At 42.8% G+C, this 12,692-nt stretch overlaps 1 protein-coding gene across 1 annotated transcript in view; it reads right to left on the bottom strand.

The window, feature by feature from the left end:
• Positions 1 to 5,535: 5,535 nt before the first annotated feature.
• The window catches only part of adamts17 (ADAM metallopeptidase with thrombospondin type 1 motif, 17), an 82,544-nt gene continuing 75,387 nt past the window's right edge, over positions 5,536 to 12,692 (bottom strand). The window contains exons 21-22 of the mRNA XM_036544366.1: positions 6,165 to 6,342; positions 5,536 to 5,699 (exon numbers count right to left, since the gene is read on the bottom strand). Of these exons, the coding sequence (XP_036400259.1) occupies positions 5,548 to 5,699; positions 6,165 to 6,342 (330 nt within the window). The 3' untranslated portion in view covers positions 5,536 to 5,547. The remainder of the gene's footprint in view (positions 5,700 to 6,164; positions 6,343 to 12,692) is intronic.

The raw sequence follows: 12,692 nt of genomic DNA, 5'->3' as shown, positions 1-12,692 counted from the left end.
ATGGATGTTTGATGAAGCAATGCTTTGCACCTTGCTGACAGCAGTATGTGAGTGTTGCCTTGAATGTGCTGCACACCCTTAAGAGTTCCAAGCCTCCTTCCCCTGCCGCTTCATATTTTAAATCTCTTACCCTCTCCTCTACAGAGCCATCGGTTCTGCCCTTTTTCCCAGCCCTGTTCTGGCCACCTTCCAGTGGCTTCCACACCTCTCAGGAACATCTTGTTCCCAGAGTCCAGTCGGCTCTGCGTGAGACTTGATGGCTGAAGCTGATCTTTAGAAGCTGGCTGACTCTGGGCTTGGTCTGAAACTTGCTCCCTCAGTTCCCATTTCCTGCCTAGAGTTTGTGAAAATGAAATTGTTCAATAACCTGTGAAATGTGGGCACACGGTGAGCTCAGCAACAGCTGACTGGAACAATATTTATGGTGTGCCACTCAATAGAAAATTTGAGACTGTGGTTCATATCAAACTGTACAACAATGTGGTAAATGACTTTTTAAGCCACACAAGTACTGGGAGCTTGTACAGGACACAAATAGAAACCTGGGGGAAAGTTTGACACGTCACAACACAAGTCTTTGTTTGAAAGCCTGAATTCTATTCCTTGTTATTCATCCCCTGTTTGGATGGGTACAAATTGTGCTTAGTACATGGCATTCATTAAAGTGTGGGTATTATTAATTAGATAGCAATCCATTAAATGTGTCAAGCTCTTTGTGGACAAATTAAACTAAATGAGCATAGAAATAATTGTACAGTGACTTTCTTGTTCCAAATGTCAGTCTTCTCATTTCAATGCTGTTTGCTTACAGAATGACTTACTATTATGATTATTTGGAACAATATGTCCTCTGTGATTTATATTGCTTGTATGGCCTTTGTTGGAAAATGGAGATCTGGGATGTAAATTAGCCTTGATAATAATTCATTTCAAGATGTCCCCCACAGCCTATTCACAGCTGTTCCTCTAACAAAACACCTACCCAAAGGTCTCATGGCTTATCAGAAGTCGTTTCGCCAGGCAGGAGACTCTGCTAACAGGAACTGTATATGAAGATCACCTTCAGCTAAATGGGAAGAAAAGCTCATTACTACATTTACCTTGGATGACATCAACAAATGCATTCTAGACCAGACAGTGTTGATGCAACAGCCGTCGGAGGAGTGGAGCAGCTTCAACCAGAAGGTGTCTCTGTGTTCTTTGGTAATGAGGCCCATTCAACTCTGCTTGTATCGACCACCCTGCAAGTGGTCATCCTTTACAGCTGCAAGAGGATGCTTTTGTTCCAGTACGGGGAGCAGCAATTATAAACAGGAGATGGCTCAGCTGTGAAGTGGAGCTACTCATTAACTAACCTGAACTGTTTGAGAGAGACATACCTTTGTGCTGTGAACAGTCCACATGTTTAATAGTATGTACCAACAGGAAAAGAGATTATCTGATAAAATGTAAAATTTAGGGAATGTTTTTCACATCACAATTTACTGTTTATGTTACAAAATCTATAGAATGACACTTTCTCATCTCATGGTAGGCAATTTTGCAAAGTATATTGAGATTACAAAATATATGCAACATGTAACAACTGTAAATATGAAAGTGGAGGTTAAAGTCATAACTTACATAGAGTGCTATATTACATGTGCTATATAGCTTGACATGTCTAACAATGCACTCAAACTGTTTTGTATTTAATTTTTTTTGGCATATTTTCACCTGGGATTATTATATATTGGTTCCGTTACGGCACTATCACATTTTGGAGAAATATGTTTCCCATTCACAGTTGGAGACAATTCCTTAAACCACTGAAAGACAAAATCGCTTTTCCTTCCAGACATTTGTGGCCACCTCAGCCGACCGCAAAGAATGATGAACCCTGACAGGCTGAAATTCATCATGAGAGATTTCCCCACACGGCTCATCAAAAAAAAAAAATGCGTTAGCTAAAGCGCGTCAGGGCACTCGGCGCGGCCGGACGTCTCTCCCGTCGGAGGACGCGGTCACGGCGTGACGGGCTGCCGAGGAGCGCGGTGACCTTTACACCTGTCCTCGCACATCACCTTGGAGCCGGTACACGGGGAACAGGAGTTTTTCTAGCGCAGACAGCCGGCCCAGATGGCGATTCGTCATCCCTCAGTCTGTGATCCACTCTACATATTTGAATTTATTCATGACAAAGCGCTAAAGGTACTATGTAAATGAGCTGGCAGTGGGTAACGCGTCTGAGCATTCTTTGTTTTAATCTTAATGGAGCTATGACACGATTTTCAACATCAAATCCATCTTTTTTAATGATACCCGTAAAAAAGCTGCTGCTTTTTTATGTGGAGGTTGAAGCTATTCAAGCAATCCATTTTACAAGCACAATTTTTCAGTTTTTAAATTCCCTCCTTGTGTGCTTCCATTCTTCCATTTACTCTGCAACTCCACTGTAACGTCACTCACTGTGTTATACCTTGCCAGGTTGAGCAGGGACTGGGTGAAGTCAACAGTGGTCAGCTTAGTTACAACGGATCAAAGTCTTGAGCCTGGATCAAAGTCTACACCTTGACCAGAAAATTAATGAAGGGGCGCAGAGTGCAGACATGTGAAAGGGATTTCACAGGGTAACATTTTACTTACCTTATCCAGGTGAAAAATCGAAAGGCCTGTGTCGTTTTGCCTGTCCCATCCTCATTTTGATGCCACTCCTTGTGCCACAGAACATATTGCTTCAATGAATCCCAAAATACACCAATGAACAAATTCTTCCCATGTATAAAATGGTAACAAGGTACATTAAATGTGCTTCTCCAAAAAGAGACCCACAACACAGGAACTGTCAAATCCATATCCAGAAAGATGGGTAATTTCTACCATGTAAAATATTCACTTACATTTATTTCATATTGTCAAAAAATAAAAAAAGAATCAAGTTACAGTAGACTTGAAAACATATATTTTTTCCTATGAACAAAAATCGTATTCATATGTTCTTTGTTTTCTTTTACCTATCTGGGACTATGAGTATTAAATTGTACAGACAGTACTAATCTATAAGTCAATTGCAATCTGAAATAAAATAAACAAAAAAATACTTACACAGTATTCTGAGGACTGAAACAATTAAAACTAACATAATGGTTATATCCCTGTATAACAACACACATTTCATTTATTTTTAGCTGTAATGTTTTGAAAACTACCTTATGTTTAATCAAAGAAGCACCATAAAATACATAGTGGCAGTTTTTTGTACCAAATCTGTGCAACTAAAGACTTACAGTACAGGATTATTAAAGAATATTGGCATTACATCAGTAAAATGAAGCAAATGGCAACAATTACTCATAAAGGAGGCTACATTTCAGTATTAAATAATCATTATATCGATGGAACAACCATGATAAGAACCATAGTACAACAGACAGAAAGAACAGTAACATAAACACTAACATAGACCGAGACAGCTGTATTCCACAGTAGTGAATTTTGTCTAGCACCAATCCAGCTCCAGGACACCTGGCCGGGGCTCCTCTATGCATGCAGAAAACGATGGTCTCGCGACGCATTAATACGCAATCCCGCTACATTCGAAGTTCACATTTTCCTATGGTGTTTTTTTTTTTTCTGAGCTGTCGTTCCAGCGCTAAAGGGCACCTGACGCGGGCCCTCGTTCACGTGCTTGCCCGTGGGGACCCTGCTGCTGGAGAATCTGAATCCCTCACGTCCTGTCGAATGGCGGGGAGGAGACACATCGGCCCGTTTTCTTCAGCGGGGGCCAGCGCACAACTGACTCACTCTTAGCTGACACCAGGCAACACAACAGTAAATATAGGCACGGTGGGTTCAATCAGATTGGCTGATCCTGGCTCCTTCTGAATCCGAGCTGTGTGTGCATTCCTGCCTTTCTGTTCACCCTACTGACTGTGGGCTCTGTAATTGGCCGCTAACGCCTTTGAAGACTGCTTTCCTTCCCTCTAAGGACCAGAGAATTACTTTGTTGCAGGATACTGTATAGTGCAATAAAGTTGACATGTTTCATTGCAGTACTGGGAACAGGCAAGTTGGCTGATCATGCACAGCTTTAAGCAGTTATCGGAACACAAGATTCTCCAGCAGCATGGATTCTGGTAATTACTCACTCTTCTTAAATAATGAATGGAAAAAATGGCAATTATTCGCTTTAGCCCCTTTTGGGAACTCAGCTCTTAAGATCACATCCTTAGGCATTATCATTCAATACCAACGAAATATCTGATTGCACTTTCCTTTTCTCCTCAGGGCAAAGGCGTAACAATATGGTTAAAATGCAGTAACATTATTAATGTTTACTTGCAGTTACCTGAACATTTATGTTGATCCTTAGAATGAATAGGAAAGTCGCACTTACAGTTAAAGATGTTTCAGCTCTGGAAAGTAGAGCACTGCCAACATGTTGGCTAGCACAGGTTGTGTCAGACTGGAAACTTGTGTGATTCCCTCATATGCACAGATTGCTTAAGTACCTAGGCAGCCTTGAGGATATACTCAAGGCAGACGTTCAACAACGATAACACCACTACCAATACTACAGCTATTACTACAACCATTATTACTATAACAAATGGTTCCTACAAAGTTAACTTTAGACACTTAAGGGCTTTTTTCGGGTTGGAAGCCCTGTCATTTTTTACTGCATGTAAACGTTAAATGTTAAAACTGTGATAATCACTGATGCTCGCTGACATCGTATAAGGAACAGCTTAAAAGTGAATGGCTTTGGTTTGAACAGGGTCTTGCCCTGAAGACTGCAATGTGGAGTGCACTACATCTGGTTGCTGGAAGTGGAAGGAGATACCGTTCACGATAAGGGGTAAGAGATGTCAATGCTGGTGATTCGACAGCTCCTGTAATAACTGGCTCCTGTGTGACCTGGTTACAGCCATATAATGTGTCACACCTCTTTACTCTCTGCCCAGTTACCTTTTAGCCTGTGACTAAGCTGATGCTTTCTCTGACTGTTTGTTAGAGGGTTATCAATTGTCCGGGTGTCCCGAGAGACTGCAGAATTATCCAACAATGGCTCTTTGCATGTTTAAATAATAAACAACAATTACAACAGCTATAACAATAATAATATAAACTGTTGACCAGGGGACTGGAAGGAAATCCTTCCCTGTCATCCCATTTTGAGTTACTGGCCAGCCAGTGGCTTGTGAAACACAGGGCCTGCTGAATGAAATGATGCAATTAAACAACCTCCTCCCTGACAAGGGGCTCCTTGAGATGACCTTTTCAAGGCAAGGAAGTGACTCGCTTTGGTTTTACAGCAAAAACAAATCAAAACTAAATTCAAGTCATTACAAAAAAAAAAAAATGGTTAGCTTTGGAGTCAACTTGCACTTTTGTGTCTAGTGTTTCAGATCTTCTCAAAAATTTTCTTAGTTTTCTTCTATTTAATTTAAATCGCTTTGCTTTATGACATAATACTTTTATAATAATATTAATAATAAAATAATATTAATAATAAAAACAACAGAAAACAAACAATAACAAAAAACAGGTGGCAAATCACAAGAGTCATTAACTCTTTCGTGGCATTTTGCTTGCATAAAAGTCTCTGCACGTCTGGCAGCAGGGCTGGTACCATCTCATGTCCTGGCATAGGTTCTTCTCCCTGATGACCCGGCAGTACACGGTCCACTTGTCCCCCGTGCACTTGTATGTCAGAGCAGCTGGGGAGGTGCAAAAAACGCACATCAGCGCCCGCGAAATGCAGCGTTACACCAATGTCACACGTCATTCACCTCTCAGGGCAAATGAAATGAGCGCAGCCCGTCATTCTCTTTACAATGAAACGCACAGTCAGCACAGACGACTTGCGCTGTAAGTATGTTATGTAATTAGCACTGCGTTATGCTGTTTGGTCGTTATGTAATGGAAAGGAATCAAAGTGCACATCAGGTTTCCATTAAAACATTCAGCAACGAATTTAAAGCGTGGTTAGTGTTACTTGTAATTTTAGTTTCTCTGTGAGCATTTTGCCATGCATGTAATCTAGAGGGAAATCTACTTTGCAGCTTTGATTCAATAGCTACCCTCAAAACAAAATGGGAGGTTCGCATCCAAACTCCACAAAAAAAGTAGACTTTGAGGGGAAGGTAACACAATGCATTCATAGATGTCTGCTGAATTCTTACCAAGTCTGGGAGATGTGATGGTGTTGACGTTGACTTTTTCATTGCACGCCCCCTGGTGGCACTGTCTGTAGGCTGGAGGTTTTAACACCACTGGGCAATCATTGCCATGGCGCCCCGTCACTCTGTGCATGCACTGGACTACCCTGGACTGCAGACCCCTCCCACAGGACGACGAGCACTGAAACAATTCAACAGGCAATATGTCAACGCCTTTACCAATATGTTGCTAACGGCCACCACAAGACAATCAGGAAATTAGGCTCTGATGGGCTTTGATATAATTCTGATATATTACCCTCAATAATTTCTGTTTTAATGAGCAATTACTGTCACAACAACGTCTTTATAACACTGTGGTCTTCTTTTCCCCCGTGGGCATTAATGTCTGTATGATCCTGTGGTGAAACCTGGCTCAGATGGAATGAGAGTTACACTGAGACTGCAGTGAGGCGAGGGACACCAAATGAGCTAAAATGCTTAAATAAGGGAAAAATGCTTACAGGCAAACTGTACATATATTGACTCAGAATCGACCTTTCTACAGAGCAAGGTAAGCTGTTTAGGTATTAGAGCCCACACACAGCAATTAACTATCTAATCTCCTAAACAAAATCTAAATCTCTTCACAGAGAGTACTCGAAAGTGCTAATTGCTTAGCAACCATGACTATGAAAATTTGTTTTACTACTAGCGTTCCAGGGTGCATTCTATACATTAGAGACCATACCTTTAGCAATTTTGAAGGTATGGAGCACAATAGCAAATGAGATCTGTCTGGTAATGTAAATGTATACAAATCAAGCATGTACCTTGTTTAATTTCTTTGATAAATGATAAACCTGTCAAATTTTTCATCACTATGGTACACGACAGCTTACATTTTGTTTCCATATTATTCAACACTAGATTGACTCCCTCTAATTACTGGTGTCTCCATAGTCAACACATTCCCATCACAATCATGCATCGTACTGAGAAGATTAATCAATATGGGCAAAAAATATGGAATTATTGCAACCTCCATGTTTCAGTATAAATTATTTAGATGGGTCTTTATGATCAAATGAGAGGGAGCACTTTCCCATGCTGTTTGCCAAAATATGTCCTTATCGGTCTTCCTTTTCTTTGTAGTCCTGGCCACTTTTACCCTGTTGCTCCTTGTAGTTTTCCATTGTGTGTCATGTTTCTGTGATGTATGGACCCGGCTGCATTCAACAGCTCACGCTTGTTTTCCCCACTCTGAAGGCCTGCTTAAATGTGAAAAACTATAAAGTGATTAGTGGCTGTGTCGGCACCACTTTTTCTTTGGTCTGCTGTTTTACTGTCATCTTAAGAGAAGGTCAGCATCAATCACTCGTGAAATCGATGAGGGCCCCGCCCGAGCGTGAATCGCCGGCCGCCATTTAGAAGCATAGGAAATGCATTTCATGAATGCTGCAGGAGACGCGCTTTACACACACACTCGTCCTGTTTTGCACAACACGACCCGGGCCTCCATGTCTATCTATCACGCCCATCGAGGCTGCCCGCATGATCCATGGCAGTCCAACTTCCCCTTGTAAATCTCACTTCATCAGCAAAAGCAACTGGAGGAAGAGATGTGCATCGGTCTGCCACTTGTAAGGGCACACAGAGGGAAGGAAAAAAAACATATTTGCAAAGCCGCTGATGAATCTCTTCCTTTGTGCACGTCCATACCCATAAATCTGGGCGAGAGTGCTGCTTGTTAATGCTGTTTTTTGTCAGATGTTGATTATTCCTGACAACCGGCAGCTCCTTTAGATCCCATTGCTTCACAACTATTAAAGCCTGCAGCCATCCATCATTGTGTCCATGGGCTCCATAAAAAAGGTACCTGAACATAGTGGATGAAAGCTAGCTTCCAGCTGAAGAAGGCTATGTCACTTCCCTGAACAAATCTGGTTCTCTTAACAAAAGGTTAAGTCTACATTAATCCTTAAAAAATATTATGCTTAGCAGATGCCCTTACCCAGGGCAACTTGATTAGTGTTGCTTTTTATGTTATATATGTTATAAATATGTTATGCATAATTATTACATATGTTATATGTTACCCATTTGTACAGCTGGTCATGTGATGAAGCAACATGCACAAACTTTGCTCAAGGGAGCAACAGCAGACACGCCACATGGGATTTCAACCTGCAACCTTTGGGGGGTACAAGTCCAGCTCATTAACCGCTACGCCACAGTGCTGTCATCTGATTGCCACAAGCAGGCCAGTGCAAACAATGCTATGAGTATTCAAAACAGTCTGGGAGAGGATCCCACTGAAAACATGCCCTCGAGCCTCAATGGCTTCCTTAATGCCGTGAGATGTAATAATACAATGCACTGTCGCTGATGAATGTAGTTTCCGTATCTAATTGTTGCCCTCTGTGTTTATGGATTATTTACAATGCCCAACGTGAGCAAGCATTTACTTGAATCAATTTCCATTTTTAGTCCGAGGGGGCTATAATCTCACTCCTGGTCTCTTCACTTGACATTTCTTTGAGTTTTTACTGCCCAACTGTTTTGGGTGACTCAGCCAGGGAAGAGGTGGCTTTGTCTCATTATTATCATTCACAGATCGCAAAGTAATTAAATGACTGAGGCACAAGCTACTCCTCCATATATTAATGAGCATGGTGGTCGTGGGGAGGAGATCGAGAAGATCCAGCAGGCACAATCAGACACTCACTATCCTGGTGACTATGGCTGGTGACACTCACGAATCGCGTGAATGCAGACATAAAAATGACGACGACAAAAAAAAAAAAAGCCTTGAATAATGCATTTCATTATTTTACCATCTGCGAGACAAGCTGATGGTAAAAATGTCATAGGAATACAATTAAGATTCATCTGTTAAAGGTATAATCCCCCCGTCTGAGGCGGCAGTTGTCTGCCAGTTGGAAGCTTATGAATATTTCTTTAATGGCCACCACAATAATTTGAAGTGAATCTGCTTATCGGGATGATGTTTTAATAGATTCTAATAAACTCATAAGTTGATATTGTGGGCACAGATTCAATAAGAGTGTCATCTTGCCTCAGTGGTGTAGTTACCAAGACTGTGGAAGTGAAATGAGAGGACCTTAATAATGTTAAAAATAAATTAACAAATATTCCCTGACCTTAGATGGAGGGCAATAAATGGCTTGTACCAGAAATGAAAATATACCAAACAATGCAACTGGAACAGACAGCTGGGGCTTCCTGGCATTTATAGGTGTCATTGCTGAGGTTCCCTAGAAGGAATGGACACAGTAAATCTCTCTGAGTCCTAATAAGTACAGAAAGACCTGGTTTTCAACGCTGTGAAGCTTGACTTACAACAGGCCGCAAAGGTGCAACAAGAGGCGAACACTGAAACTTCACTGACCCCTCTGGCAGATCCCGGCGCACACGGTCAGAGGCGAGGAGCATTAATTTTTCAGAACAAATAAAAAGTTCTGCGGAGAGGCCGAGGCTCCACACTCCTGCTGAGGCACATGCATTATTAAAGCCTCATGACAACAGGCGCTGGGCGCTCCGGCTAGCATGGAAAAGCTTTCTTTGAGAATATCCGATCAAAGCTTTTATTCCCCCCACTCCGTCGACGTAATAATGGGAAAAGATCACCTGGAAAGGTCAGCCATGGCGGTGTATGACTGAATAGGCCTTTAAGTCTCTTTTAGATGTTCACATCAAGAACTGCGGTGCTTGGACATGATTGTGTACTCTGTAGGTAACTCTAGGTACATGAAAGCTGTCTGACCAAATGCAATCAAACTGAAGCTTCCTCTGAGGCTTGGAATGGACAACATGAAACAGGCCTATAACAATTCATGGCATGCTGGCTTATCCATGTGTGTCCCTCAAACTGCAGACTGTGACACTCTGACTCTGGAACTGTAGGCTCAGGCCTTACAGGACATTCGAGCTAGTGTCCCTGCCTTTACATCATTGATTGGCTCAGAGGTTGAATTACACAGCAGCCATTTACACATCTGGACACTTGCTGAAGCAATCTGAGTTAAGTGTCTGGCTCAAGGGACAACAGCATTGCCTCCCTAGAAACTGAATTGCAAACCTTTAGGCAACCAACCTGTTCCTTACCACTGTGCTGCACTGCTGCCTTTATTGATACCCAAGTTTCTTTTACTTCCAGTCTCATTCCAATAAATGTATGCCAGTTTAGATCTTTCAAACAAGTGGACAATGATGGCATTCAGAAGCAGCCCACATTCAAAGGTTGGCTGCAGAAATGACTCAGTGAGATCCGTTTCACAGTTTAATTGCCGACAACACTGCTCAGCGTCAATGGCGGAACAACGGCCTCCCTGCCATTGAGTTTCTTTCTGCCATAGTGGCTATCTGCAGTTTGCAGGCCGGGCGTGCGAGGCGGCGCCATTCTCACCAGCTAATCTAGTTAAAAGACGAGTCCCAGAGCGGTAATCTCCTATAATCCCTTCATCAGAGCGTGCTGCAGAGAATCATTAGCGCGGTTTCGGCCACTGCAGGAAGCGGGCCATCAGACGGCACGCTTTTATATCGCCCAGTTTCGGATTCAGACGCAGGTCCCACCGAGGGGGCACCGTCTAAAGACAGTGACAGAAAGAATCCTTCAGTCCTCTCGAGAAATACAGCAGAAGTGCTTGATAACTCTTGGTGACGTACACGATATGGGACATCCAACACTGCTCTAGGAAATGAACATGGCAGACCTGGCTGCAATAAAAAGAAAGCAGACTCTAAAGCTTCCTCAGCTTCCTCTTACTGGTGACAGTGGCTTTTGGAGACTATGCTGTCCTGGGGAGATGGCTGTTAAAATTATTCTGGGAGAGGGGAATCATCTGGCTAGCACAATAACACCCGGTCAGATAACACTTTACGGCGTTGTAGGGCCATGGCCCTTCAGCTTTAAGGCCTTAAAACTCTGCCGCCCGGTCATTACTGAGCGCAATGTTCAAAAGTTTGCCCGCCTTCATAAATGACAAAACCAGATGCGGTCACGAGGCCTACTCGCCCCCCTCCTCCCCCCCACCTCCCCGAAATGTGAAGACCCCACCTTCAGAGCTACTGAGGGAGACATAAACCCCATCTTTATGGCTCCGAATCGTGAAAAGGGTTTCATGGTTCCCATTCAACCCCCGGCTGCAGTGACCTTGAGATTTGTGTTTGACGTTTGTTCCTAGAGAATAATCCATAAAAGCCTAATATCGAATTGCGGCACACAAAAACAGAACATGACACTCACAGCTGGGCCAAACAATATTTGTGTCGAGCGCGGTGTGATTCAATTTTATTGCTGAGAAAGGAAATTGTGATACAGTCTGTCAGGTCTCCAACTCAATCTTTTCAAAAAAATTTCAAATCATTTAAGCGTACAGTGCTATTTTACACCGCAGTAAATTTCTCCTTAAAATCACCTGCGGCTTCCCAAGACAAGATTTTGACATACAAGTTCTTTAGTGGAAAGCAAAGATAATTTACAGAAACCTTAACAGAAAGCTTACTTTATGGACATGAGTAACTTTTTCTAGGCTGTTCTTGACTGATTTGACGCAGATTTTTCTCTATAATAAACAATACTCTATAGTGCTAATGCAATCAGGGTCTTTGTTCCCCTCTTTCAAATGCAAATTGCATAATAATCCAACCATTCAGTGATCTATGGTCACTGATTTTATAAACCCCTGAGGGAGGGAGAATGCTGGCCAGCTCCCAGTATGGAGCCGCTAATCTCTACATGACTGATTGTGGCTCATTGGGCCCCCAGAATCTGAAGTGATTGGCCCTTCATACATTGCTGAGGACTGAAACGGACGCAGCTCAGGAGACGTTACATACTCTTGGCAAACGACGAAAGAACATGTGACAATTACAGCAGTCTTAATTCTCGACTGTTGTCACCTCTGGGTGCGGCGGCACCACGATGTTGACAGAGAACAGTGGGGCGAAGCCCGGGGGCCAGAACCGAGCAGATTTCACCACCATCTTCATTTCTCCATTATTTGAAAGCAAGGACCAGGATTTTTACTCCACCAAAGATTTTGTCATCTAGTCACACATCTAGGTGGTTTAACCACCTAATTAAAAGCTGGAATGTAATGAAGCCCAGATACCCTTCAGTGCACCCTGTTTCAGAATCCTACTGTGATTGGACAAGGATTTGAACATGTGGTAGGGCAGACAGCTGGGTCAGTCCTCACTGGGTCTAGTGGCTACAAGGCCTTACAGGTGGGGGTGCACTTTAAAAGAGCACTTACTCTGACTCAGTCACCAGGGGTACTTTGTGAATCTACCGAACGGAACTGCATTTGCTACAGTCTGCACTGACCTGTGACCTGAGGACACCTTCCCTCATTCGGTCAGTGATAAAAAGCTTCACAGAGTTGGGCTGCCGAAAATCAAACGCGCACCTGCAGCGCTGACAGGAAGGCGAGGACTCGAGGACGGCGCGAGAGCATGAGACACCCACCCCACAGGCAGATACAAACAGCTATCTCAGTTAAGTTGGCAAAAAAAAAGTTCTGCTAA

The sequence above is a fragment of the Megalops cyprinoides genome, chromosome 13 (assembly GCF_013368585.1).
Source record: "Megalops cyprinoides isolate fMegCyp1 chromosome 13, fMegCyp1.pri, whole genome shotgun sequence".
NCBI classification, from domain to species: domain Eukaryota; kingdom Metazoa; phylum Chordata; class Actinopteri; order Elopiformes; family Megalopidae; genus Megalops; species Megalops cyprinoides.
This window is presented reverse-complemented; position numbering and strand designations above follow the sequence as displayed.